Raw genomic sequence first — 26,496 nt, 5'->3', positions numbered from 1 at the left:
TGACATCATTAACACTCTTATAGATGGTTTTTCTTTTTTAATTAAACTTTTACTTAAGTGTGTTTTTCCAGGACCCATCAGCTCCAAGTAAAGTAGTTGTTTCAATCTAATTGTGGAGGGTGCAGCTCACAGCGGCCCCTGTGGGGATCGAACCGGCAACCTCATTGCTAAGAGCAACGCATTCTAACCAACTGAGCTAACAGGCCACAGCCTAGTGGTCTTTTTTAATGCACACATACATACAAATTTTTTTGGTAGAAAAGGCTGTATCTGGGAGAATTGTTGAGTCATGATGGATGTGTATCTCTAACTTTTCTAGACGATGCCAAACACTTCCAAAGTGGTTTTAAGAACTGACCCTCATAAACAGTGTGTAAGTCACTATTGTGCCAAATTCTCACCAACTGTTAGTATTGTTAGACTTGAATTTTAGAATTTCTGGTGGATGTGTAGTGATATCTGTATTTGAGGTATAATTTCCATACAAAATGCATTTTAAGTGTAAAGTTCAATGATTTTGACAAATGTATACATCTATGCTATTACCTTCCCATTTAAGACAGAACATTTCCATCACCCCAGAAAGCACTTTCCTGCCCCTATGAAATCAGTCCCTCCCATATCTGCCTCCCAAACCACCACTTATCTGATTCCTTTCATAATAGATTAACTGGTTCCAGAATTTCATATAAAATGGATATATACTGTATATGCAATTTTGTGTGCCTGGCTTCTTTTGCACATCTTAGCTGAAATTCATCCACTCCATTGTATAAATTAGTTCTTTTTAATTGCTGGGTAGTATTTCATTGCATGAATAGATCACAATTTGTTTCTCCAGTCGCTTGTTGGACATTTAGGTTTTTCCAGTTTCTACTTATTATGAACATGTGCCCATACACGCACAAATATTTTTATCAACCTATTTTTCATTTCTCTTGGAGAAAGACCTAGGAATTGAACTGGTGGGTCACATGACAAGAGAATGTTTAACTTTAAAAAAGAATCTGCCAAAATATTTTTCAAAGTGATTGTACAACTTTACACTCCTACCATTTCCAGTTGTTCCACATCCTTGCAAACACTTGGTATTACCAGTCTTTTTAATTTAGCAAATCTATTGGGTGTGAAGTGATATCTCATTGTGGTTCTTATTGGCATTTTCCAGTGACCAATGATAATTAGCATCTTCTCAAGTGCTTATTGGCCATTCATTTATCTTTTGTGAAGCATCTGCTTTTGGCCACTTTTTAAAATTATCTGAGTTATGTATTTTTCATATATTCTGGACACAAATCTTTTGTTCAGGTGTTTTGCAAATGTTGTCTCCCAGCAGTAGCTTGCCCTTTCATCTTAACAGTGTTCTTAAGACAGGGTTTTCATTTAGATGAGGTTTCCAATATATTAAGAAACCTTTGCCTACTCCAAAGATACAAACATTTTTCCCTTTTTCTTAGCACTTTGTTTTAGCTTTTATAATTTGGGTTGTGATAACTTTGAATTAAGTTTTGAGTATGGTGTGAAATAAGGGTTAATGTTGATTTTTTTTTCATACAAATACCCAGTTCTAGCATCACTAGAGAGGACCTCATTGAATTATGTTGGCCCCTTTGTTGCATATCAACCAACCACACGAGTGGGTCTATTTTTGTAGCTATTCTAATTGCTTCCCAGCCTTTTGGCTAAGATCAAATGTACTATTTGTAGCTATTCTATAACTTGATTTATATGTCCATCTTTACCCCAGTATCATAGTTCTGATTACTATAGTTTTAAAGTATACCTTGAAATCAGGTACTATATGTCCTCCAACGCTGTTTTTGCTATTCTAGGTTCTTTGCATTTTCATACAGATCTTAAGAATCAGCTTGTCAATTTATATTTTTAGAAAGCCTGATGAGACTTTTGAGTCTATAGATCAATTTGGGGAGAATGAACATCGTAACAATTTGAATCTTCTGGTCCAAAAATGTATCTATTTATATCTTTCTCAGGAATGCTTTGTAGCTTTCAGTGTACAGGCTTTGCACTCCTTTCTCTAAATGTATTCCTAAATCTATTTTTTTCATATTGTTATTAATGGTACATACTTTTTCATTTTCCCAACTGTTGATGCTAGTATTTCCTGTTACATTGCTAATATTAATTTTTGTACATGCAACTTATATCTTGTAACCTTGTTAAATTCATCTATTAATTCTAATAGTTTTTTTTCTTTTTTGTAGATTCCTTAGGACTTTTTTACAGATAATTATGTCTTTTGCAAACAGAGATAGTTTTATTTTTCCTTTACAATATTATGACTTTTTTTTTCTTGCCTCATTGCACTGGTTTGGACCTCTAGCACAATGTCGAATAGAAGTAATGAGAGCAAGTGTCCTTGCCTTGTTCTTGATCTTGGGATAAAAGCATTCAATGTTTTCACCATTTAGTATGATGATGCCTATATATTTTTGTAGATGCTCTGATCAGGTTCAGGAAGTTTCCTTTTATTGCTAGTTTGCTGTAAATTTTTAGCCGGAGAATGTAAAAATGTGTCAAATGATTCTTCTGCTGAGAGGATTATAGTGTTTTTTCCCTCAGGTGTATCAGAGGTATATTAGCCTCATAAAACGGAGTTGAAAAGCCTTTCCTCCTCTTCTGTTTTCTTCTGAAAGAATTTGTGAAAGATTGGTATTATTTTTTTTCTTTTAATGTTAAATAAAATTCACCAGTGAAATCATTTGGGACTGGTGGTTTTTTGTTGTTGTTAGAATTATGAATTCAATTTCCTTAATAGATACAAGGTTATTCTGATTTCTCTTTGAGTCAAATTTTATAAAGTTGTGTTTAAGTTATTAAATTGTTATAAAGTTTTTCGTAACATTTCCTAATTAATCTTTCAATTTTGAAGGATCTTTAGTAACACCCCCTTTCATTCCTGACACTAGTAATTGTTTTTCTATTTTTCTTCATTAGTGTTGCTAGGAGTTTATTAATTTTATTAGTATTTCACAAAGAACCACCTTTTGGCCTCATTCATTTTCTGTACTGTTTGTTTTCTATTTTAATTTTTGCTCTGATCTTTCTTACCTTCTACTTACTTTGAATATATATAATGTGTTCATTTTCTAGTTTAAGACAAAAACTTTGTGTGATAGCCAGCCTCCAAGATGGTCCCTAATAAATCTTGCCTCGTGGGATTAGAACCTTTGTGTAAGACTCTTCTACACTGAATAGAACTGACCTGTGTAACCAATAGGATGTTACAAAAATGGCAGCATGTAACTTTATATCATCACAGCTTCTGCCCTGCTCTGTTAGATTACTTGCTCCAGAGAAAGTTAGGCACGACGTTATGAAGACACTGAACCAGCTCTATTAAGAGGTCCACATAACAAGAAACTAGGTCTCCAGCACAAACTTATTACCAATTTTGAATTTTACAGATGAAAAATAACAATCATTAATTTAAACATTTATTAAGTACCTACTAGATCAGGGAATCCTTTATGGGTTGGAATTTAGAGAGGAAACAGACAAAGCCTCTGTCTTGTAAGAACAGATCCTGGGTTAAGATGGAAGATTAACCACAAAGAACTCATTTCATCCTTCCCCAACTCCATTGTAACTACGGCAAGGAATTTAAAAAAAAAAGAAAGAAAAAAAGACATAACTCTAGAAGAAGAAAACAGGAAATGCATCAATATTTTAGAACATGAAAAGCAAGTGAAGGAGTTATAACTGATAGAGCAGATCCAAGAAAATAAAATCCCAAGCCAGCTATGGTGGGCAGGATAAGAACCAACTGCATTTACACTATAAAATCCTCAAAAGACATAAGAAGTGGCAGTACTACGTACCCATGAAACTGGTGACAGAAAGATGCGGCTGGTGCGGAAGAACAGAGGAAAGCTGTTTTGAGAACAGGTAAAGTCCTAGATCTTGTCTAGCTCCACACTGCTGAACTGCCTCCTCAACCCTGCATAAGTCTGGAGGTTTATTCTCTGGACAAAGTAAAAGGCTCTTTGGAGGGAGGATATCAAGTACAATTGAGGGTACAGGACAGTAGCAAAAACAAGGGATTAAATGACTATAAATATTAAATGCTGAATGCAGACATTCCCCAAGCCAGAATCCCCAACCTGGCTTCCAGAATGCAAGCAATCATACTGTTACCCGTTAGGCAGAAGTCTGGAAGACTCATGGTTGGGTAACTTGATCAGTCAAAAAGCGAGACATAAGTGTTCTAATGTTCTAAGTTCCTCCGTATCAGACCACTGAAATCATCCAAAGATGAAGCTCAAGATCAACAGGCCCTATTGAAGCATTCCCAGCTTCTAGTCAAGTGTTTATACTCCCAATAAATCATGAGTAAATAATCAAGGATACTACATATTTGAGGAAAATCTCTAAAAGGAAAGTGAGAGATCAAAAAAACAAAAATAAATAAATTTGGAGGAAGCATAAGCATGTGCACGAAAAAGAAACACCAAAATTATTCTCAGTGAGCTAAGAGAGGATACTGCATCTATGAAACAAGAATAGTACACTATAATAAAATGACAATCAGAACATAAAAGAGAATTATTAGAAATTAAAAACATAATAGCCGAAATGAAAAAGTGAATGGAGGATAGGAAGATGAAGTTGAGGAAAATTTCCAGAAAGTAAAGCAAAACAAGGGAAACAAAGACAATGGATATACACTTAAAATGGGTCAATTTTATAGTATATAAATTAAACCTCACTAAAGCCATTTAAAAAATGGAGTACTACTTTCAAATTTTTGAATGAAAATTATCTCCAATATAGAAACCCAGACAAACTATAATCGTGTTTGTTGATACATTTTCTGACATGTAAGGTATCAAAACAAATTGCCTCGTGTGTGCCCTTTTCTCATGAAATTTCTGAGCATTAAAAGAAGGGGTGAGGGGAGAAAAGGGATATAGGAAACAGGAGATAAATTTAGAAGAAAGACAAAATTCCCCAGGGAGATAGTGAAGTGTGATCCCAAGAGGACAGCTGTGTACCAAATATGAAGGGCATGCTCAACTAGACTGAAACAGGGTGAATCAAGAAACAGATTGGATGAAGACCGTCACTGAGATTCCTCCAGCCATTGTACTTTTTGTTCTAATCTGAGAAGAGATGAGGTAAGTCTGATAACAGGTATCTTTACTTGGCCCCGTTAGACCTCGTGTTGATCAAGTTCCTGCCCTGCCTGCTTGAAATCAGACTCTAATTTTACCCTAAAGAAATGTTCTGCTTTAACATACTTCTGAGAGGGCTAATTTAAATTATTATAAAAATGAAATTATTTCTTAATCTTAGAGGTCTTATACCTGAACACTCCAGATAAACATATGAAACAAGCAACACGAATATTGTGATTAATAACTTACTAAAAATCTGTTTTCCTTGCAAAGAACTTTTGACTGTTAAGTATAATAAATTACAATTACTACATTTTACAACCATTTACATTTTCTGACCATTTTCTTCTAGGAACAAAATCGTAAATGTGTTTTAGAAAGCTACTTTTTACTGAAAAGCATGAGAAAATAAATGAAAATAAAACATTTCCAACTTAGACGTCCAGGGTCTGAGATTTGTCTGCCAGAAATCTTGCTTCTTAAGGGATGCAGTAAAACGCTGTGAATATTAAGGGCATAAGCTTTGGAGTCAGAACAGTTGACTTCTATCATTTAAATATAAACTATGTGACCTTGAGCCTTAAATATAAACTAATATATTTAAATATAGGTTTAATAGGTTGCATCACATATAAGCTATTTAATATATATATAAAAGATAAACTATGCGAACTTTAAAGAGAGAAAGGTTAGAGATTTTTCTCTCTAAACTTCAGCTAGGATATCATCTAACTCATAAAATTGTGGTAGAGTTTATATGACATAACTAACTCATGAACAACGCTTAGCATTCTATCTGGCACATAATAAGTGATAAATAAAAGTATTTTAAGGGAGATAACAACTAATAAACACCAGATTCATTGTGATGCTGTTAAAATGCATGAATTACAATACAGTAAAATGCAAGTTGTAAATGAGTTTGTCCTAAAAGTAGGCTAAACTAAAAATAAATTCTGCATTTCATTGAATCTAAGATGCCAATGAAGGTAGGGCATGTCAATATTTTATGTATTTTAAAAAAGCATGTCAATTAAACTATGACAAACCATCAAGTGTAAGACATATCCCAATTTCAGAGATGATGAAATGTGAATAAAAATTTTTTTGAGTCTCAGATTGGTAAAATTCAGTAAGTTCAATTACATAGTTGAGATGTAGGATATTAAGTACCACGAAAACAATCATTTTGAAGACAAGATTAAGTCACACAATTAGAATTAAATTGCTCTCTTTTTTAGATTACTCTTCCATAATTATCTCCACCACCGATTTCACCTCGCTCCTATCTGTCACCTCCTCCGAGAAATGTTCCTCTGGGACTAGAATGGATCCCTCTCTTATATACTCCCATTGCACTAAGTACTTCTTTGCAGTACATCATTATATCACTCAATATGAGTCTTCTCCAGTAGATTTCAAGTTCAATAAGGGCTGTTTTGAACTCAGTGCAATATACCAAGTGCAAGAGTTGCAAAATCATATCACACAGAAAGAAAAAAGGATATATAAGCAGGTAAGGTGGTCAGTGCAATATTTTCACTCATTTTTCATAGCAGCATTACATATTATTGACAATTAAAAAATAAACCCATTTAAAGTTTCAGACTTTAAGACACTTCATTAAGACACTTCATTAAGACACCATAGATCTTTAAAAAAAAATACTATCAATCTTCTGATTTCTTTGCGTCACATGACACCGTAAGTTATCTATACACTTTGTTCACACAAATAAACATACGCTCACATTTTTATAATAATCATCTCACATTTGCAGCCTTTTAGTTTTACCTCTGTTCTCTACCCCAACCAACCTATTCCATTCCTCTTCTTTCTTTCTACTTAAAGGGAACCACTATTTTGAAATTGGTGTGTATTTGTCCCATCTAGGTTTTGATAATTTTACTGCATTTGTCTGTACCCAGTACATACTTCTGTTATGCTTTAAATTTACATAAGTAACATATCCTTTTGCTATTTGCTCTGCCCTCAACATTGTTTTCAATATTGATATATGTAGATCTGGTTCATTCATTTAACTGTTATACAGTATATCACAATAATATATAACAATTTATGTACTCATTCAGAATGTTTATTCATTCTGCTTTAATAGAAATTAGGCTGTTTCCAGTTTTCTGCTATTACAAATAATGCTTCAGGCACATATGCAAGGTATCTCTATGGTATGTTATAGGTTCTAAGATATGCACAATTTCATCTTTAATTCATCTTTTCTAGATACTGAAAACTGTTCTCCAAAGTAATTGTATCAAACCATACTCCTACCAACAGTGCATGAGAGTTCCTTTTAATTTTCCTCACCAACATTTGATAAGTCGTTTTAATTTTTACCATTCTGATGGGTGTGATTTCATTTGCATTATCCTGAGTACTAATGCATTTGAGCATTTGATTTTCATGTGTTTATTGGCCATTTGGATTTCTTCTTTTGGGAACTGTTTTTCTATTGCTGAAAATATTCTCCTAGCTTTTCAACTTTATTTTGTCTTTTATAATACGTAAGTTTTCCATTTAAATGTAGCCAAGTTTATCAGTATTTTCTTTTATGATATACGTAGTTTTTATTTTATTCAATGTTAGAGGTATTCTCTTTTTTCCTGAGAGAATTTCACAAAGTTTTGCTTTTCAAATTTAGGATTATAATCCATCTAGAAATAAATTTTTGGTATGATGTTGAGATGAGTAATTATTTTTTTCATACAGTTAACAAATGTATAAATACCATTCATTAAATATTTCACTCCTCAGTGATTTGAAATGCCACCTTGACATTTACAAAGTTTCCATATACACACATATGGTTTATTTCTAGGCAGACTCTGTATTCTGCTTCGTTAATCTGTCTGTCTCTGCACTTAAAAGCATTGTGGTATAATTGTTATAAAATAAGGAATTTATTCTTCTTTAAAATTATACTGGCTTTTCTTGGTTATTAATTTTTCCATATAAATCTTAACACTAACCTATCAAGTTTCATGATATACCTTATTGGGATTTTACTTAAATTTGCATTTACAGATTAATTTTGGGAGAACTCACATTTTATCAAATTGAATCTTCTCAATAAGCCTAATACACTTCATTCATTTAGTATTTCTCTTATGGTTTTTTAAATACAATTTTATATTTCAGAGACCCCTCAGAAATCTCTTATTCCTGTGTACCGCCTTTTCAATCCAAATTCTTGATTTCATTGTATTTTGTTAAAGCTCAGCTAAGACATTACTTATTTCTACAAATATTTTTCTAACTTTCCAGGCTCATTTGGATGCTCCTCCTCTATGTTCTTGGTTTTATTGATTTATTCTTTGCTTAATATGACCAAGAGTTGTGTTAGACACGGAGGGCAAATACACTGGTGAATAAGATTAGCTTCATGAAGCTTTCACTTTAATAGGAGACACAGAACAATAAAATTTATAATTCAGGGTGACACATGCTAGTATAGGGGAAGTACACTGTGCTATGGGAATACATAAGAGAAATACCTAACTCAGACTTGGGGGATGGCTGGATGGGGGGGTGAAGGGTGTCAAATACTGCTTCTCAAGGAAGTAACATGTAGACTGAAACCTGTAAGAAGAACAGAAGTTAGCAAACACAATAGTGACTAAATATCACAGCACTGACATCCTGGTCTTACTCTTGATTTTATTGGAAAAACTCCGGTTGCTTAATTGTGAAATCATCTACTGGCAATGAATAGCCAGTTTCCTCCCTTAGCTTCCTCAACACCACTTTTTGGCTCTCATACTGCCTGTGATAACCATTAATTGCTCACTGGTCCTTTTTCGTTCCTTAAATGCTAGTATTCCCTGTGGCTTTATCCTCCTCATTTATGTTTTTAATCCAAATACTATTCCTAAAGAAGTTTTTCCATTTCTACAGTTCAAATATGGATTTACATACTGAAGAATCCCAACACTTTTACTTTTAGCTCCTACCTTCATTTCCAACTACATATTAGATGTCTCTACCCATACGTCTCAAAGAATCCTCAAGCTTTAGACATGAGTCATTATTCTAAATATATGTAGGCAAGTATGTCTTCTTGGAAACTAGTTTGTAACATAGCACAGTTACTGAGCCTGAGGTTTAGGAACATAAAGGCTGTTTCAAAGATTGAATAATCACAGAACTTTGTAGGCAAGGTATTTATTTATTTAGTTTTTAATGTGTCAATTTGGCCAGGCTATTAGTTGCCAGTTATTCAATGAAACACTAATCTAGGTGTTGCTGTGAAGGTATATTAGAGATGTAATTAAAGTCCATAATCAGGTGACTTTAAGTAAATGAGATTATCCTGGATAATATGGGTGGGCCTCATTCAGTCAAGCTGAAAGGCCTTAAAAGCAGGGCTGAGGCTTCCTCAAGACAGAGGGAGTAGAAATTCCATCTGTGGACAGTACCTTCAGCCAGTGCCCATGAGTTCCAGCCTGCCTTCAGGATTTCAGACCTGCCTAGTTAGCCCCTACAACTGTGTAAGCCAAATCTCTCTATATATATATTTCCTACCGGTTCTGCTTCTCTGATTGAACCTAATACACCAGGTTTGTAGTTCATTTCCAGAAATAATTTCTTCAAAAACCTAGTAAACCTTCTGGTCTATTCATTTGCAATCAGTTCCATGTGCCAGTAACTATACCCAAAGTTTTTTATCTGGACATGGTCCTTAAACCTATTTTTTTGACTTAATCCTTGTAATATGTTCCTTCCTCTCCATCCCACATTAGACCATCACCATCTCTTACCTGAACTAGTGATTGAAAAAGCCTCCTAACTGGCTTCTCAGATTAGTTTTTTCTCCTCTATCTATTCTCCACACTGCTGCCAGAGGTCTCTTTCTGGAAAACAAATATGATCATGTCACTATCCTTCTCAAAAACCTTTGAAGTCTTCCTACCTACAGGATAGAGGTAAATTTGTTTACTATTTCATTAATTTCTGTTTTTAACTCTTATTTCCTTCTATTTTTCTTTGCACTTAATTTCATTATTTTTCTAACTTGTTGAGATGAATGCATAGGTCATTGGTGCTTTTCTTCTTTTCTAATAGTAGGCATTTAAGGTTTTAAACTCCCCCTAAGCATTGCTTCAGTTAATCATGCTAGTTCTGATATATACATTCTCATTACCCTTCAGCTCAAAATATTTAAAATTTTCTCTGTGATGTCTTTCACCAATGGGAACATGACATTAGAAATTATTTTTTAATAATATCCAAAGCTGGACTTTAAGTTCCAGTAGGAAAACAGCAGCAATTGATTTCCAGATTTTCCCACTTTCCTCCTAGAACTCAATACAGAGCAACAAAGGGAATGTTAAAAAAATGAAAGAAAAAACCCTACATCTTCAGTGAACCTACAAGACAATAAAACCCAAAAATGCCAAGTTATAAGTAAACATGGCTCAAACTACGTGGGACTAGTAGAACCCATGCAAGGGAGAAGGACACAAAGTATGAAAGGCACCTAGTGGGGGGACTACAGATTTTCACTCCCAGAAAGAGAGGATTCATTCTATCCTAAGTGGGAACTGCAATGTTTAGAACTGAAATTGAGTGGGGGAATCTCAAAAGGAAGTAGAGAAAAGAGATATAGAAAATGTCATAAGAGTGAGTGGAGGGTGGTCTAGAAATGACAGATCTCAGATAGGACTTCCCTTCTGAAAACAAAGCATGCACTTTTTCCCTGTAATTTCAAATTTACAGAAAAGCTAAAAGAATAATACAAAGAACTCCTGTATAACCCTCAGAAATTCTCTAATTGCTAACATTTGAGCAGGCACTTGAAAAGGCAGGAGCTGTATTAGCAGAAGCTAGTAAGAACCTGCTAGAACTCAGCGCTGGTAGTCCACACATCCTAAACACATATATTACTGAGAAGCAAAGGAGATGTGGCTGTATTTTAAAGAAAGAACCCACCAGAACAACAGAGTACAGAGGTCTTGAGCAGAGAAACCTGGAAAACTACCTTATTCTTTATATCCTGTCATACCTCCCACTCCCACTCTAGTCTGTTCTAATAGGTGATTTGGAAAAACTCATCTCATTCAAATATGAATAACAGAAAAGTAGTAAGTATCCATACAAAGATACCATAAGAAAATATAAAAAGGCAGCATAATATCCCTGACAAAGAAAACTCAACAGAAAATATCATTACAAAGTAGATGAAAATTGTAACACCACTTTTTAACATAAATTCAAAAATTCTTAATGCAGCTATGAAGAAAGATCTCAGAGCAGAAATTTAAAGGAAGAGACAGCCAGTCAACAGGAAAAGGTGAAATAGGCATTGCAGGACTCATGAAAGAAACGGAAGAAAAATATTTTTTAAAATTCAAAAAATGAAGTGAGCACATGATAAAAATTATACCACAAAAGGCACAGTAAGAAGCAAACAGGATAGAACAATTTTAAAAATAAATGATAGAAAAAAAAGGATAAAAGATTGAACCTACATTTTCAAAGGAAATCCCATATTTTAAGTAAAACTGATCCAAATTAGTCAGCACTGAGACAAAAATCTAGCAAAATAATTGTGAGAAATACTTTCTGAGATCAGACAAAAAAGCGAGTCCCTTCTAGGGAAAAGAAAATCAAACTGACATCACACTTCTCTACTGAAAATTCACTGTCAAAAGACAGAGTATCTGTAAGATACTCAAGAAACTGTGAGTCAATAATTCTATGTTTAACCAAACAGTCCTTCAGGAAATAAGACTAGAGACAAATAGTTTTCAATATGCAAAAACTCAGCTCTTATTCATCTGAGCCCTTTAAAAAAAAATACATTTTATTGGGGAATGTTGGGGGACAGTGTGTTTCTCCAGGGCCCATTGGCTCCAAGTAGTTGTCCTTCAATCTACTTATGGAGGATATGAGCCCTTCTTGAAGAAACAACATGAGGACAAAATGCAACCAAGAGATGACAGGAAAAATTTCAGCAAAGGGACTGGTAGCACCAATAAATTTAATTGTAGATTTAAGATGAAAACAAATGGACATACAGATGACAGATGGAATGTAATTGCTGCATGATCTAACAATATAGGAATAATAATATGTACAAATAAGTGAGTGACAGGAGTAGAAAACCCAAGTAGAATAAACTCACTGATTGCAGTTTATAGTAATAGATAGGAGTCAAAGTTGAAAGTCAAGTAGTAAAAATTTAAGATAAATTATAAAGAACAATAAAATAATGCTATAATGGCTAAAACTAGTTACTAGAGGAGAGGGTGGAAAAAAGAGAATACAGATAATATAATTGTTACTCATTAAGGAAAACAAAAGATATTGCTTTAAAAAACAGAGTAAGTTGAGTATTATATGAAGTTACAAGTATAAAGATAACCAGTAGGAAAAAAACCTTCATAATATCGAAATTATCATTTAAAAAACATGAAACAGGCTACTCAGTTTAAAAAACATAGATAATCAGAAAATACAACAAAATAATTTGACTTAACTAGGACCAAACATGTATGCCTTTCCTATCTATTTGGCTTAACTGATCCATTAACAGACAAAAAAAAAAAGCTTTAGATTGAACAATAAAACAAAACCATTAAAAGAAATTAAAAATTAATGGATAGGATAAGGCTTACAAAACCATGGCGTGTAATACTTTTATTGGACAATGTAGACTCTGGCCCAAAAGTATAAAAAGTATAAAGTCACTTTACCATTGTAAAAGGTACAATTCACAATGAAGAAAACAGATATAGATATATATTCCCAATAATGTAGCAGCAACATTAAGAAAACAGAAATTATAGGAGAAATAGACAGAAACACAATAATGGGAAATTTAAATTTATTTCTCCCAGTCTGAGAGAACAAGTAAACAAAAATAAAAAAGGAAATAAATTATCTAAACAACATAATCAAAACGGTAGGATTGATGGATATTTATTTAACTCTACTCTAATAATTGAATATACCTTATTTTCAAATAGCTATTTAACTTTTGCCCAAATTGACTATATATTAAGCTACAAAAAATACCTCAACAAATTCTAAAAGTAGAAATACAAACCACATTCACTGATTAACACAGTAAAATGTGAAATTTATGACAAAATGAGAAAATAAAAGATCTTCAATCTGAAAATTTAAAAAGTATGTCAAACAACATTTGGGTAACAGGAAATACAAATGAAATTTGTGGGGTTTCTAGAGAATATAATAAAAATACTACATATTAGAAGCTTTGGAATATAGCTAAAGCAGTGATCATAAGAAAATTCATTGTCTTAAATACTTTAATCAATAAGAAAAAATGAAAGTAAGTGAGTTACTAATATAGCTCAGAAAGTTAGAAAAAAATAAATTAACTATAGAAAAATAGATAAAACATTTGTAAAGCTAAAAGCAGAAATTATGGAGTTAAAAAATAGGAAGTCAGAGAACTGAAAAAATATTTTCAAAAGCTGTTTTGGTGGGGGGAAAGATCAGTTGATTAAACTACTAACCTCTTCTAATCAAAAATAAAAAGGACAAAGCACAACTTTACAAAATAAAAAATGGGGAAAAGCACAGAAACAGACAAAATTTTGAAAAATAAGAAACTAATTTGTAAAACTTTATACAAATAAATCAAATATAGATAATTTTCTAATAAGGTCTAACCTACCAAAACTGAACCCAGAGGACCTAAACTGACTGATTTTCACAAAATAAATGAAAGAAGTTTTAAAAGATCTACTACCAAATAAAACACATTGGCCACAAGATTTTACAGGGGAATTCTACCAAATCTTAAAAGAGCTGATAATTTCAATACTATTAAAAAACTGTTGTACATTTTAGAAAATGGAAAACTTCCAAATTCTTTATAAAATAAAATATTAATACTAAAATTTTAAAAAGACTACAAAAAAGAGAAGATTGCAGATCAGATCAATCTTACTTCGGCATTTTAATTAAAAAGTAAAGTACAAAGAAATAGAATCCAGCATTACATTAAAAGAATCTAGAAACACAAATGTGGTTCAATGTTTGTTAAAAATAAGAGAAACATCATCATCAGCTCACAGATGCTAAAAAGACATCTGAGAAAATTCAACATCCATTCTTGATGAAAAGTACTTAGTAAAACAGGAGGCAACAGACGTATCTATACATATACATACATATGTGGATATGTATGAATCATACTTAATGCAGAAACACTAGAGGCATTCCTTCTAATGTAAGGGATAAAAAGAGGATGTCTACTAATCACTAACGTTTTATACTGTCCTGTCTAATTAGGCAATATAACCATATAAGAAATAATGAGAGTTATAAAAATCCAAAGGAAGAGGTAAACTTATCACTATCTGTAGATGAAATGATTATAACCTAGAAACTCCAAGAAAATCTCTTGAAAAACTACTATAAACAATAATGGAATTCAATAAAACAGAGAGAAAAAGTTAGTACATAGAAATCAAAAGGCTTCATATATATAACTAATTAGAATCTATAAACCCATTTAACAGCAAAAATAAGGGAGAAAATATCCAGGAATAACAAGAAATGTGCAAATTTTATGTGAAGAAAACTTTAAAACATTCCTGAAGGAAACAAAAGTAATCTTGAACAAATGGAATGGCAAAGTACTTTCTTGGACAGAAAGACTCAATATCTTAAAGATGCCAATTTGTCCTAACTTAATTTATAAATATAATGAGATCCCAATAAAAATAACAGCCCATCCTCCCACACCCACTGGATCTAGCCAAGGCGTTTCGAAAGCTTACACGGTAAAATAATTAGGAATGGTCTAGAAAACCCTGAAAAGAAAAATGAGACTAGCCTGATTAGATATTAAAAGTCATAAAAGAAATTACACACCACTCATATATGTGTGTAGACACACACAAACACACACACACACACCAACAAACAGACAAATTTCTATGAGGCAAAAAACAAAAATAAGACCATATCAAAGGCTAAAAGACAAATAAGAACTTCATATTATCTGTAATTCACATCAGACAAAGGGCTAATCTGCTTAGTTTAGAAAGCTCTCTCAGTAAATGAGAAGACCAAACCAACAGAAAAAAAAGGGCAAAGGACATAAATAAACAGTTAACAAAACAGAAAGGTGGCCCCTACAGATGTGAAAAGAGAGTCATTGGAAAATAAAACTACATAGTGAAACCATTTCTTGAAAATCCGACTGACAAAAATCTACTTTGACGCCTATAGTGGCAATGGCATAAGGAAACAGGTAGCCTCATTCACTGACGCAAAACATTCACAACCTCTGTGGAGGGCAATCTGGCAATAACATTCAAAATTACAAATACATTTGTCCTTGACACATCAATCACACTCCTGGAATCTATCTTAAAGAGACATCTACATACACAGAGGGTGCCAAAAAAATGTATATACATTTTAAGAAAGGAAAAAAGCTTTATTAAAATTGTAATATTCAATATATACTGATAACAAAAGATGAATATAAGTCACGTTTGACTTCTGCAATTACAAGAGGTGCTCAAGGTGGTTACCATCAGCGTAATTTTAATACAGTTTCTTCCTTTCTTAAAATGTGTATACATTTTTTTTGTACCCTCTGTATATGAAATGATGTTCTGAAATGGCAAATAATTAAAAACAGCCCTAGTATACATCTAAAGGAGACTTTTGAAATATATCCCCTCAATGACATATCTCCACAATGGCAGATGCAGCTGAAAATAATGAGGAACCTATGTACTGATCTGGAAAGATCCACGGATGATTGGCTGAGTCCAGGTACAGGGTAAGAAATATACGAGGAGCCTGGAACATCCTGCTGTGCCAGAAAGCAAGAAAGCTATCAAAGACTAATGAATTATCAGTAGGACATTGTGATTTTCCACATAAGACTTTTATCTAATGCAAAAAGAATAACAATTAGAAAAAATAACAGTTGATAATCTCTCATGAAATAAATGGTTTGGGTAACAATGATCAATGGATGGAATATTAGTAATTGAAAAGTTGATTGGGAAATTTTCAATGGAGAGAGCAGGACTATTGATCCCTGAACCTACAGATGAATCTTAGTATCATTAAAAGTGGGACCACTAGATACTGTGTGCCTCCTAATATGATACAATATGAAGCACTTATGAAGTATTTTGAACCAGAATTGAATCAAGAGTCTAGGGCCAATTTTCATTTTCAGGAAATACAGGGGACAGAGGAACAAGGTAATGACACCACAAGAAACAAAAGACAAACCCAGGTTTTTGGATATTCTACAGGACAAGTGACAGAGTTTCTGCAAGAAGTCAATGGCATAAAAAAAGGAAAAAACAAACAAAACGAGGGAAGGAAATGGGATTACTACATTTAAAAAAGGCACAACAGCCAAACGTGAATTGTGCATCTTGTTTGGATCCTGATTAGAACCAGCTAACTATAAAAAGACATATTTGAAACAATCAGGGAAATGTGATTACACAGGGTATTATAGACTACAAATAAAGGATTATTTTAAATTTTCTTATTGATGATAATGGCATTGTGACTGTGTAAGAAAACATCCATATTTTTAGAGGTGCATACTGAAGTAGTAGGGACAAAATAACATGCTTGCTGGGATTTGATTTAAAAAGACTACAGTAGAGAGAGAAATGTAGATAGTTTAAGCAAAGATAGAAAAATCCAGACAATCTGGATAATGACTATATAGGTGGCAGTTTATCATACTATTCTACTCAAAAATATTTATAACACCTAAAAATGAGAATGCAATTAGCACCACATTAAGCATCAGCAGTAGGCATAACACCAGGGGTCAACATGAACAGACTTCCCTTCTTGTAAAACAGGTATTTCATAATGAAATACTGACTTAAGAGTAAAAAGGACAAAAGTGAGTTACAATAGTAGACTGCTCAGATGATCACGTCAAAGGTTTTGTATTTGCTTTCACGTGCTCATTTCACATTTAGCAGCAAACCAGGACAAGTTCTGTGTAAATGCTCTCTAAGTGAAATGTAATATAAAGATTTTTTCCAGTTTGTCTTAATATATGTCCAAATATTACTTTAAGACACCAGTATACATAATTATACATAAAATTCACACACACACACAGACACACACACACACACACACACACACACACGCCATATAGAAACCAATTATCCAACACAGAATATGGTTTTAGTTGCCTTACCATCAATATTAAGCATCATTTTCCACATCGCAGGCCGAACAGATTGATGGAATCCAAACCATACTTCCCTGCCCCCTCCCAGAGGGTGGTCATATCCTTCTGGAGCTGAGAAAAAGGAACGCCCCACCGGCGTATATCTACAAAAATTAAAATGGCACGTTCAATCCTTTCTTTCCTATATAAGTATTTACATGTGCAGACAGGCGAGTCTAGAGCACATAACTTATCATAATGATACGTTTTATCATTATGAATACATGAAACTAAACATTTTTCAAATTTGTGAAAGCGAAAAGCAGCCTTTCTAAATAAAAAGTCAGCATCCTTCACTGAAATTCTCTATTGTTAAAACTAATGTTAGTTTGAATAAGAATAAGTTTTATTTAAAATACTTCCTTAAAAATAGATTAAAAAAAGTTAACAGTTCCAACCTTAGAAAATCCAGAGTGAATAATTATTGATCAAAAAACTATTTCTAGAAATGTGTTTGCAAGACATGCTTTCTTTAAAAGACCCATCTTATCTAATCCTATATATACATATACATATAAACACAGATACACACATATACATGTGAGGTGCCAGTGGGATTAAAACAGCAGCAATTTTAACACAATTTGATACGAATGTATAAACAATGAAATTACTTTTAAAACAAGGTGATTTAACTATAGGAACATATCTGAAAATACATCAGTTATTCAAGATGAATAGCTCCTAAGAGAAAGGGTTAGACATTTTTCTAAAAAATATCCATTAGGGTAGCTAAGCTAATGAGGTTCATTTACTTGCATAAGTCAGAGACTTTTCTGTAACTTAACTTCTGTTAATGAACTTGTATGCATAATATTCTTCAACTGAAATAATCAAAATATACAGCATCTGATGAAGGTAAACCAAAAGAGGCCTGCACAACTCTTGGGAGGAAAGCCTTCACTCTCAAAATCTAAAGAGGAAAAAAGCCAGAAGCACCCACTTCATGGAGGGCAGATGTCGTAGCACCACATCAACAGCATGGACAGGATTAGTGCTGATTGGCTTGTCTAATTCCAGTGGCTCAGGCAAGGTTCGTCCTGTCAGTACTTCATGTAGTAGGTGCCAACTCACCCGAGACACAAATTTGATTGACACCTTGAAAGGTCGATCTTTTCCACCTTCCCCAGGTAAAGTAACATCTAAATCTACCTGTTGATGGCAAAAGAGTCATCCAGTAAAAGTTGAAACAGATAAATAGTTATTTTTAAGTTTAACATAAAAATATTTAAGAGAAAACAAGGCAAATACCAAAAAAAAGAACAAACAAAAAAAAACAATTTCAATGTCAACAGACTAAAATTTAAAAAACAGTTATTTATGCCAGCATTATTTGTCATTGCAAAATATTGGAAACTGCCTAAATGCTCAAACATTTAGGAAGCTATAAAACAAGAATGAGGAAGATCTCTTGGAATGGCTATGGAATAATTTACAAGCTCTACTTTTAAGTGGCACAAGCCACGTATAGATTACAAATAGTATGCCATCTTTTGTGTCAAAGAGAAGGGGAAAGTAGGAAAATATTCATATATCTGCATATTTATGCAAAAAGAAACACAGGAAGCATGAACCAAAAACAAAGAAATTGGTTACTTTCAAAGGATGGGAAGAAACAAATTGGAAGAAATAAAGGAGGGGTTAACAATTCTGAGTGTATTTTTCAGTATAGTTTTCACTTTTGGAAACACGTTAAAGTTCCACATACTAAAAAATTAAAACTACAATCAACAAGGCTGAAGGGAAAAAACTAAAACTGAATATAAACAAAATTGCATGAAATCAAATGCATTTCAAATGAACGACATAACCACACTGAAAGAAGAAAAAAAAAGAAAAAGAAAACCTAATGCAAGTAACTCTTGAATACAGTATACTGACTATACTCTCAGTTGGGGGTGTGGAGGAGGCTTGAGTGGGAAAGAACTGCGTACAAAATAAAACCCTAGACTCTTACTAGTAGGTTTGTTTTGTGTAGTGGTATGGTGTAATAATTCAGAAACTATTTTATGTTTTGTAAGATGGAACAAATGAGTAAAAGTGGTGATGTTTTGGTAAGCCAGGGGTTTAAAGAAGAAAGAAGATACAAATATACAATGTAGGGAGTAAAGAAGGAATCCCATGGATAGACTGAAACTGGAAGAATCAGTGTGAACTCATGATTTCCAATATACATACTATATATTGTATACAATAAGTGGTACTTGCAGGATACATATATTATGTTTACTGTATGACATGTAATATTTATTTTTTGTTTGTGTGTTTTGTTTGTTTACATATTTATATATTTCTATTTCCTACTTCTGTCCACTGAAAGGGCTTAGAAGCATATATACCCCAGTAGCAAAGAGCACACCCAGTACCCAGATTTTGGTTTCTAAATTGCATTCCCCAACTAAAAGAAGCCAGTACTCCTTTGAGAAATGGCCAGTTGCAGGACTGCTGCAGAGTGAAAATAAGATGAGCCTGTTTGTGCCACAAAATAAGGAAGTACTCAAAGAAAAAAAAAAAAAAAAGATGTGTATCATGTCAAAAGGACACACAAACCAGCTTAAATGGGCTCACACTGGCCAAATATGGGACAATTTGGGCAATCAAATAAACAAGGATAAATAGGAAGAAAATGTTCTCCCTTACTGTAGAATACCAACTAATAAATGTAGGAATGACAGAATTAGAAAATTACTATTACTATCATAGTACTAATCCTTCCAAGCAAGAATCACCAATTATTAAAAAGTCTAATGAGAAACAGGATCCTTAAAAGTATAATCCTTATCAAAATTAAAAAACTTCTGTCTATCAAAGGACAAAATCAACAACGTGAAAAGACAACCTATGGAATGTGAGAAAATATTTGCAAATCATGTATCTGATAAATATATAAAGAATTCCTAAAACTCAACAACAAGAAACCAAACAACACAATTAAAAAAATAGGCAAAGGACCTGAATACACATTTCTCCCAAGAAGATATACAAATGGCCCATAATCACATGAAAAGACGCTCAACACCACTAATCATTAGGGAAATGCAAGTCAAAACCACAATGAGATATCACCTCAGACCCATTAGGATGGCTACTACCAAAAAAATAGAAAATGACAAGTATTGGCAAGGGTGCGGTGAATTTGGAACCCTTGTGCACTGGGTGGGAATATAACATGGTGCAGTTGCTGTAGAAAAAGTGTGGTGGTTTCTCACGACATAAAAATAGAATTACCATTTATATGATCTAGCAACTCTTCTGGGTTTATACACAATAGAACTGAAAGCAGGGACTAGAACAGATATTTGTACACCCATGTTTATAGCAGTAGTTAAAAGGTGTCCATCAACAGATGAATGGATAAACAACAAAATGTATACATATATACTCACACATACAATGAAATATTATTTAGCCTTAAAAAGGAAGGAAAACCTCTCCACATGTGGCAACATAGATGAACTTTAAAGACATTATGCTAAGTGAAATAAGCCAGACACAAAAGAACAAATACCATATAATTCCACTTTTATGAGGTATTGAGAATAGTCAAATTCAGAGACAGAAAGTTGAATGGTGGTTGCCAGAGGCTGAGGGGAGAGGAGAATGGGGAGTTAGTGTTTAACGTTTTGTAAATTGAAAAGAGTTATGGAGACGAATGGTGGTGATAGTTGTGAATGTACTTAATGCCACTGAACTGTACCTTAAAAATGGTTCAGATGGTAAATTTTATGTTGCATGTGTTTTACCACAATTTTTTAAAAAAGTATCTCCCCACAAAAGCAAAGAGGAAAAAAACAACACTGGATAGGAGAAACCTGGCAGATACCAACTTAACCAAGTGATCCAAGTTAACTTTACCATTAAGGGAACAAACACATATTATGTGCCCCCTGTTATGATGCACTGATAAGGAAAGAACACTTATGCAATATTTCTGCCAAAAATGTCTAATCAGAATTTATTCAAGAGGAAGCACCAGACAAACTCAGTCTGAGGGACATTTCTTTCTAAAAATAACTTGCCTTCAATCTTCAACCATGTTAATGCCATGAAAGAAAGAAAAAAAGGCTGGAGAATTGATCAATAATAAAGAAGACTAGAAAGGCAAGATATCTAAACATAAACATGAACCTGGACTAGATTCTGTACTAAAGGGAAAAAAAATGCTGAAGGACATCACTGGAATGACAAAATTGGAATACAGGTTGTTGATTAGACAAAGGTATCACGTCAATGTGAAATTTAGTGAAGTTGATAACTGTACTATGGTATTTATCTTTGTTCTTAGGAAATACACATTAAAGGGCATAATGTATGCAACCTAATCTTGAATGACTCAGGAGAAAATAAGTGTGTGTATACTTATAGCTGTATCTATAGATACAAAGAGTTAGAGGAATAGAATAGAATAGAATAGAATAAAACAAATGTGGCAAATGTTAAGAACACTGGTGAGTCTGGGTAAACGGTACACATGATTTTTCTACATGATTCTTACAACTATTCTATAAGTTTGAAATTATTTCAAAATAAAAAGTTAAACAGACAAATGATACACATTTACATGTATATGGACTGTAATAAAATAAAATGATAATAAATGCATTTAAAAGGAGACATTGCAATAGTGTAGCTTTCCAATAAAGGAACGCATATCTTACCCCAGTAGTTGCCACAGGAAGTGGATTGGCTGTGTAAAGGCTTCTTTTTCCATCATAAACTGGTCTACAGTCCCCAAATATATTTACTTTAAAATGCTGAACCATTGAGTCAACCACCTCCCTATAAAAGGCAAAAAATACATTCACATATTCCTCTGCGTGATGAAATTTAAAAAATTTAAAGTAACTTCTCACACTATTTAAAGCTGTCAAAATTCTAAAAGACATGATAAAAGTTTGCTTTCAGGACCATGGCTTAGGATTCCAGAAAGGGATGATAGGAATTTCACGAAAGAGAAGAATGAATTCAGTTAATTACTTAATCATTTTGGGTCACAGTTGACCAGCAAAATACCATCCTTAGAAAATGATCCAAAATCTCTTTCACCATCTCTAAGATGTTTCACTACCTGACACATTCACCTCTCTTTATCAAAGAGTTTGATGTTCTTTCCTCTGTGCTCAAATAGCACTTAGGACATATATCTATTAGAACATTTATTACGCTGTATTATAATGATTATATACTTCACTTCTACTAGACTGTGAGATTCTTGAGAGTAACAAACACACCTGTACCTTGTACCATCCCCCCCTTCACCCTCCGCCACCAACCTTACAACAGTATTTAGTATCTAGCCAGTAAGGATATTTTGAAACCTCCAGTTTTACCCAGCAAACGTTTTTATCCTATATACTTACGTGGAAAGACACTCAAGACATATATGCATTTTTTAAAAGTACACACTATAGAGAGAATAGGACCAAATATTCACAAATCTATATTTATTTTTGTACACACATTATTTGTAAAAGAATGGAAAGATATCTAGAAGACTAGGTACCAAATAGATACAGTGGTTACCTTTGGAAAGAGAAGTGGAGAATGATTTTTTTATCTTGTTTATACAATCTAAATACATTATGATGGAAGTATACTCACACGGTACTGGTATAATTTATAAAACATTTAAAAGAATGAAAAAAAGACTCAATTCTAGCCTAGTCAAGTGGGTAGGTGGGAAGGAAAGTTGAGAAAAAATATTTTCTGGAACAAAATAGTTTCATTTTCCCCCCTTTTCAATTTTACTTTGCTAAAACTATTTAAATCAAGATCAAGTCTTTTCTAGAGTAAAATTTACAACAAAGATTTGATTCACCAATCAGTTTTTAGGTACAAAACAAATTTCAAAGATTTTTCTGCCACTTAAAGGTGTTTTTTTGTGTGGCCATTATCACCAATTCCAGTGTCACAGGTGAAATTTTACAGATCTAATTTGTCAAGATGTTCTGACTATTTTGTCCCTTTTTACTTAACAGTAAACTGGTGTGGTTTTAAGCTAATCAAATCCTGGCAAACCACTCTAAGGATTAAAATGGTAGAGGAGGGGCAGACCGGTAGCTCCGTTGGTTAGAGAGCGAGCTCTGGGCAACGGGGCTGCTGGTTTGATTCCCACATGGGCCAACGAGCTGCATCCTCCGCCCTACGCAACCCGAATGAAGACAACCAGCTGCAGCTGAGCTCCTGGATGGCCCGATGGCTCAGTTGGTTGGAGCGCTGGCTCTCAACCACAAGGTTGCAGGTTCAACTCCCTCAAGGGATGGTGGGCTGCGCCCCGTGCAACCAACAAGGGCGACTGGACTTGGAGCTGAGCTGCGCCCTCCACAACTAAGAGTGAAAGGACAACAACTTGACTTGGATGGAACTGATGGGTCCTGGGAAAAACACACTGTTCCCCCCAAAAAAGTCCTGTCCCCCTTCCCCAATAAAATAAATAAATAAATATAATAAAATAAAATGGTGGAGGAGATTAAAATAGCAGGGCCAAAACATCTTAGGAATAAAAAATGTTCCACTTTGGTACCTAGCACCCAGGAGATTCCTATCAATGTTCTAATAGTGGATAATCCACTTCAATAAATGGCTAGAACCTCCAATGGAATGTACCTAAAGCTGAATTCAACATTATTTCCTCCATGTCAAATATGTTTGTCCTTCTGTTTACTACTCCTTTTTAATTATTGGTCCCTCCATCTTCCTACCATGTTTCCCCAAAAATAAGACCTAGCCAGACAATCAGCTCTAATGCATCTTTTGGAGCAAAAATTAATATAAGACCCAGACTCTACTCTACTCTATTCTATTCTATTCTATTCTATTCTATTCTATTCTATTCTATTCTATTCTACTCTACTATTTTATACTATACTATATTATATTACATAAGACCCAGTCTTATAATAAAATAAGACTGGGTCTTATAATAAAATAAGACTGGGTCTTATATTAATTTTTGCTTCAAAAGGCGCATTAGAGCTGATTGTCTTAATTTCTCTTATTGGCTAGGTCTTATTTTTGGGGAAACACAGTATTTATCCAGATTCAAAACCTGGCTCACCTCTTCATCCACTTAGTTGCTGACTCCACCTCTCTGCAGTATTTCTTACATCAGTCCTTTACTTTCCAATTCCCAATTAACACCATCCTAAATTAAAACCTCATGTCCTAGTACCTGAATTATTTTTTAAAAAGTTTCTTGTTTCTTATGCCTTTAATTTTTTTTTCTCCAACCCAACTTATATACGGCTGACAAATGAGTCCCCAAACCCCACTTTTATTCCCCAGGTACAAAAGGTTAAGTTAATCATACGCCTCAGTTCATGGCACATTATCATCAGTCCTCTGTATGACCGCTCTAACTAATGATTTCTTTCCTTCCACATTCATTTCTTATCCCGCTCCCCTTTTCAAGAAGTTATTTCTTCTACTGTTTTAGATGAACATCCTTCTGTTTGTATGTATTCTTACCTTTAACCTCTGCACTAGGTTTTAAAATCAATTCCCGTTGCTGACGCTTACTCCATTGTTTCTGATTGAGGCAAAGTACTCTACATTTTCTCTATCCACTCCCCCAGCAATACAGAACTCCAGTATCTAACTGCCAGCCACCAAAAACAGTGCTACAATGTAATATCTCCTTCTATGTCGCCTTATGAGCCTGTGTGAGAATTAATCGCAAGTTATATACCCAGGAACAGAACTGTTACGTCCAAGCGAATTTTATCAACTTAATGATGATGAAGAACTGTCAAATTACTCTCCAGAATGGCTGTACTAATCTATACTCCTGGAGGTTCCCATTTCCCTACATCCCAGGCAAGATTTAGCATCATCCAGCTTTGCTTTCTAATTTTTGCTAGCCTAGTGGGTAAAAGTAAAAGCTTCTTTTAATTTAGGTTTTTCTTATTATAATGAATTTGAGCATCCCTTCATGTGTCTGTTTCTTCTTTTGTGAATTCCCTATTTGTTTCCTTTGCTCATTTTCCTATTGGGGTCCCAGTCTTCTCGCTGAACTGAAAGAGTTTCTTTGATATTCTAGATATTAATTCATTAACAGGCTTAGTTATTGCAAATACAGTCCCCCAAAATGTTATCTGCTTGTTAAGAATGTCCATGTATTTGTTGAACTGAAATCCTTAATGTTGTATTATCAAATTAATCATTTTTTCACCTTAGTTTCATGCTTTTGAGGTTTTAATAAATACTTTCCTAAAATTAAGTCACAAAGATGTATCATGTTTTATTAACTTTATAGTTTTAGCTACATTATTTTGGTCTTTAATTCATTTGGGGTCCATTATAAACACCGTTATGTAAAGACTCCATTTTATTTGTTTCTCCATATAGTGAGCCAGTTTTCCCACACCACCTACTAAACAGTCTACATACTTAACCAATCAATTTATAATGCCATTTCTATCTTATTAAGTTCTCACATATAAATGCATCTGGCTTGCTCTGGGTTCTCCACATTGTCCCAGTGATGTATTTGTCTGTTCTTTGAACCAGTATCATCTTTTCATGATTACTAGAGTGTTTTATTATGTTGTAATGTGGAGCAGGGCAAGTTCCTTTTCTTTTTCTAAGCTAATTTGGACATTCATGGAAACTTTTACTCAGAATAAACTCCTAAAGTCCTCTCCCCTCCCCTCCAAGAAACTATACCATAAGGAAAACAAACATATCTTGTGCCTTACATATATAAATAAAAAAAATCTGTTTGTGAAGAAACCCTCAAATGATACATACTTGGGAGACATAATCAGTATGCTACAAACAGATTAGTGTGTTAAAAGCTACTGACAAACTACAACAATGAACTTAATGAAGATGAAACACAATAAGGGCAATTGTAAAATCTAAACACTTAAGTTTGAAAAGTTCAACTGCAATAAAAACAAATTAGAGGATCTGAACTTACCTACTGCTCTTGTGGAAAGGGGCTTTAGGTGACTACAAGTCCAGAGTGAGCTACTAGTGTGATGCAGCTTCCTCAAAATTAAAGAACTCAGGTTGCATATATTTAAGTACCCCAGATAAGGCAGGTAACCATCCCATCATATATTACACAGGTCATGTCACATTTGGGAGTACTCTGTTCAATTTGGAAAAAATTTAAGACCCTAA

General features: G+C 33.7%; 1 protein-coding gene across 7 annotated transcripts in view; it reads right to left on the bottom strand.

Annotated features, from left to right (window-relative positions):
* The window catches only part of LOC109444829 (argonaute RISC catalytic component 3), a 98,357-nt gene that overhangs the window by 37,660 nt on the left and 34,201 nt on the right, over positions 1 to 26,496 (bottom strand). For 2 of the 7 annotated variants that reach the window (XM_074334390.1, XM_019726510.2), the window contains 3 exons: positions 22,029 to 22,149; positions 18,314 to 18,522; positions 17,338 to 17,474 (listed from right to left, as the gene is read on the bottom strand). In XM_074334390.1, the coding sequence (XP_074190491.1) occupies positions 17,338 to 17,474; positions 18,314 to 18,522; positions 22,029 to 22,149 (467 nt within the window). Of the gene's footprint in view, positions 1 to 8,653; positions 8,739 to 9,916; positions 10,003 to 17,337; positions 17,475 to 18,313; positions 18,523 to 22,028; positions 22,150 to 26,290; positions 26,430 to 26,496 lie in introns of those variants that run through there. The other 5 variants (XM_074334391.1, XM_019726513.2, XM_019726514.2 and 2 more) reach the window with 5 other exon arrangements.

Source organism: Rhinolophus sinicus, linkage group LG06 (assembly GCF_036562045.2).
Source record: "Rhinolophus sinicus isolate RSC01 linkage group LG06, ASM3656204v1, whole genome shotgun sequence".
Taxonomy (NCBI): Eukaryota; Metazoa; Chordata; class Mammalia; order Chiroptera; family Rhinolophidae; genus Rhinolophus; species Rhinolophus sinicus.
The sequence above is the reverse complement of the archived record's forward strand: the minus strand, read 5'-3'. Positions and strand labels throughout refer to the sequence as shown.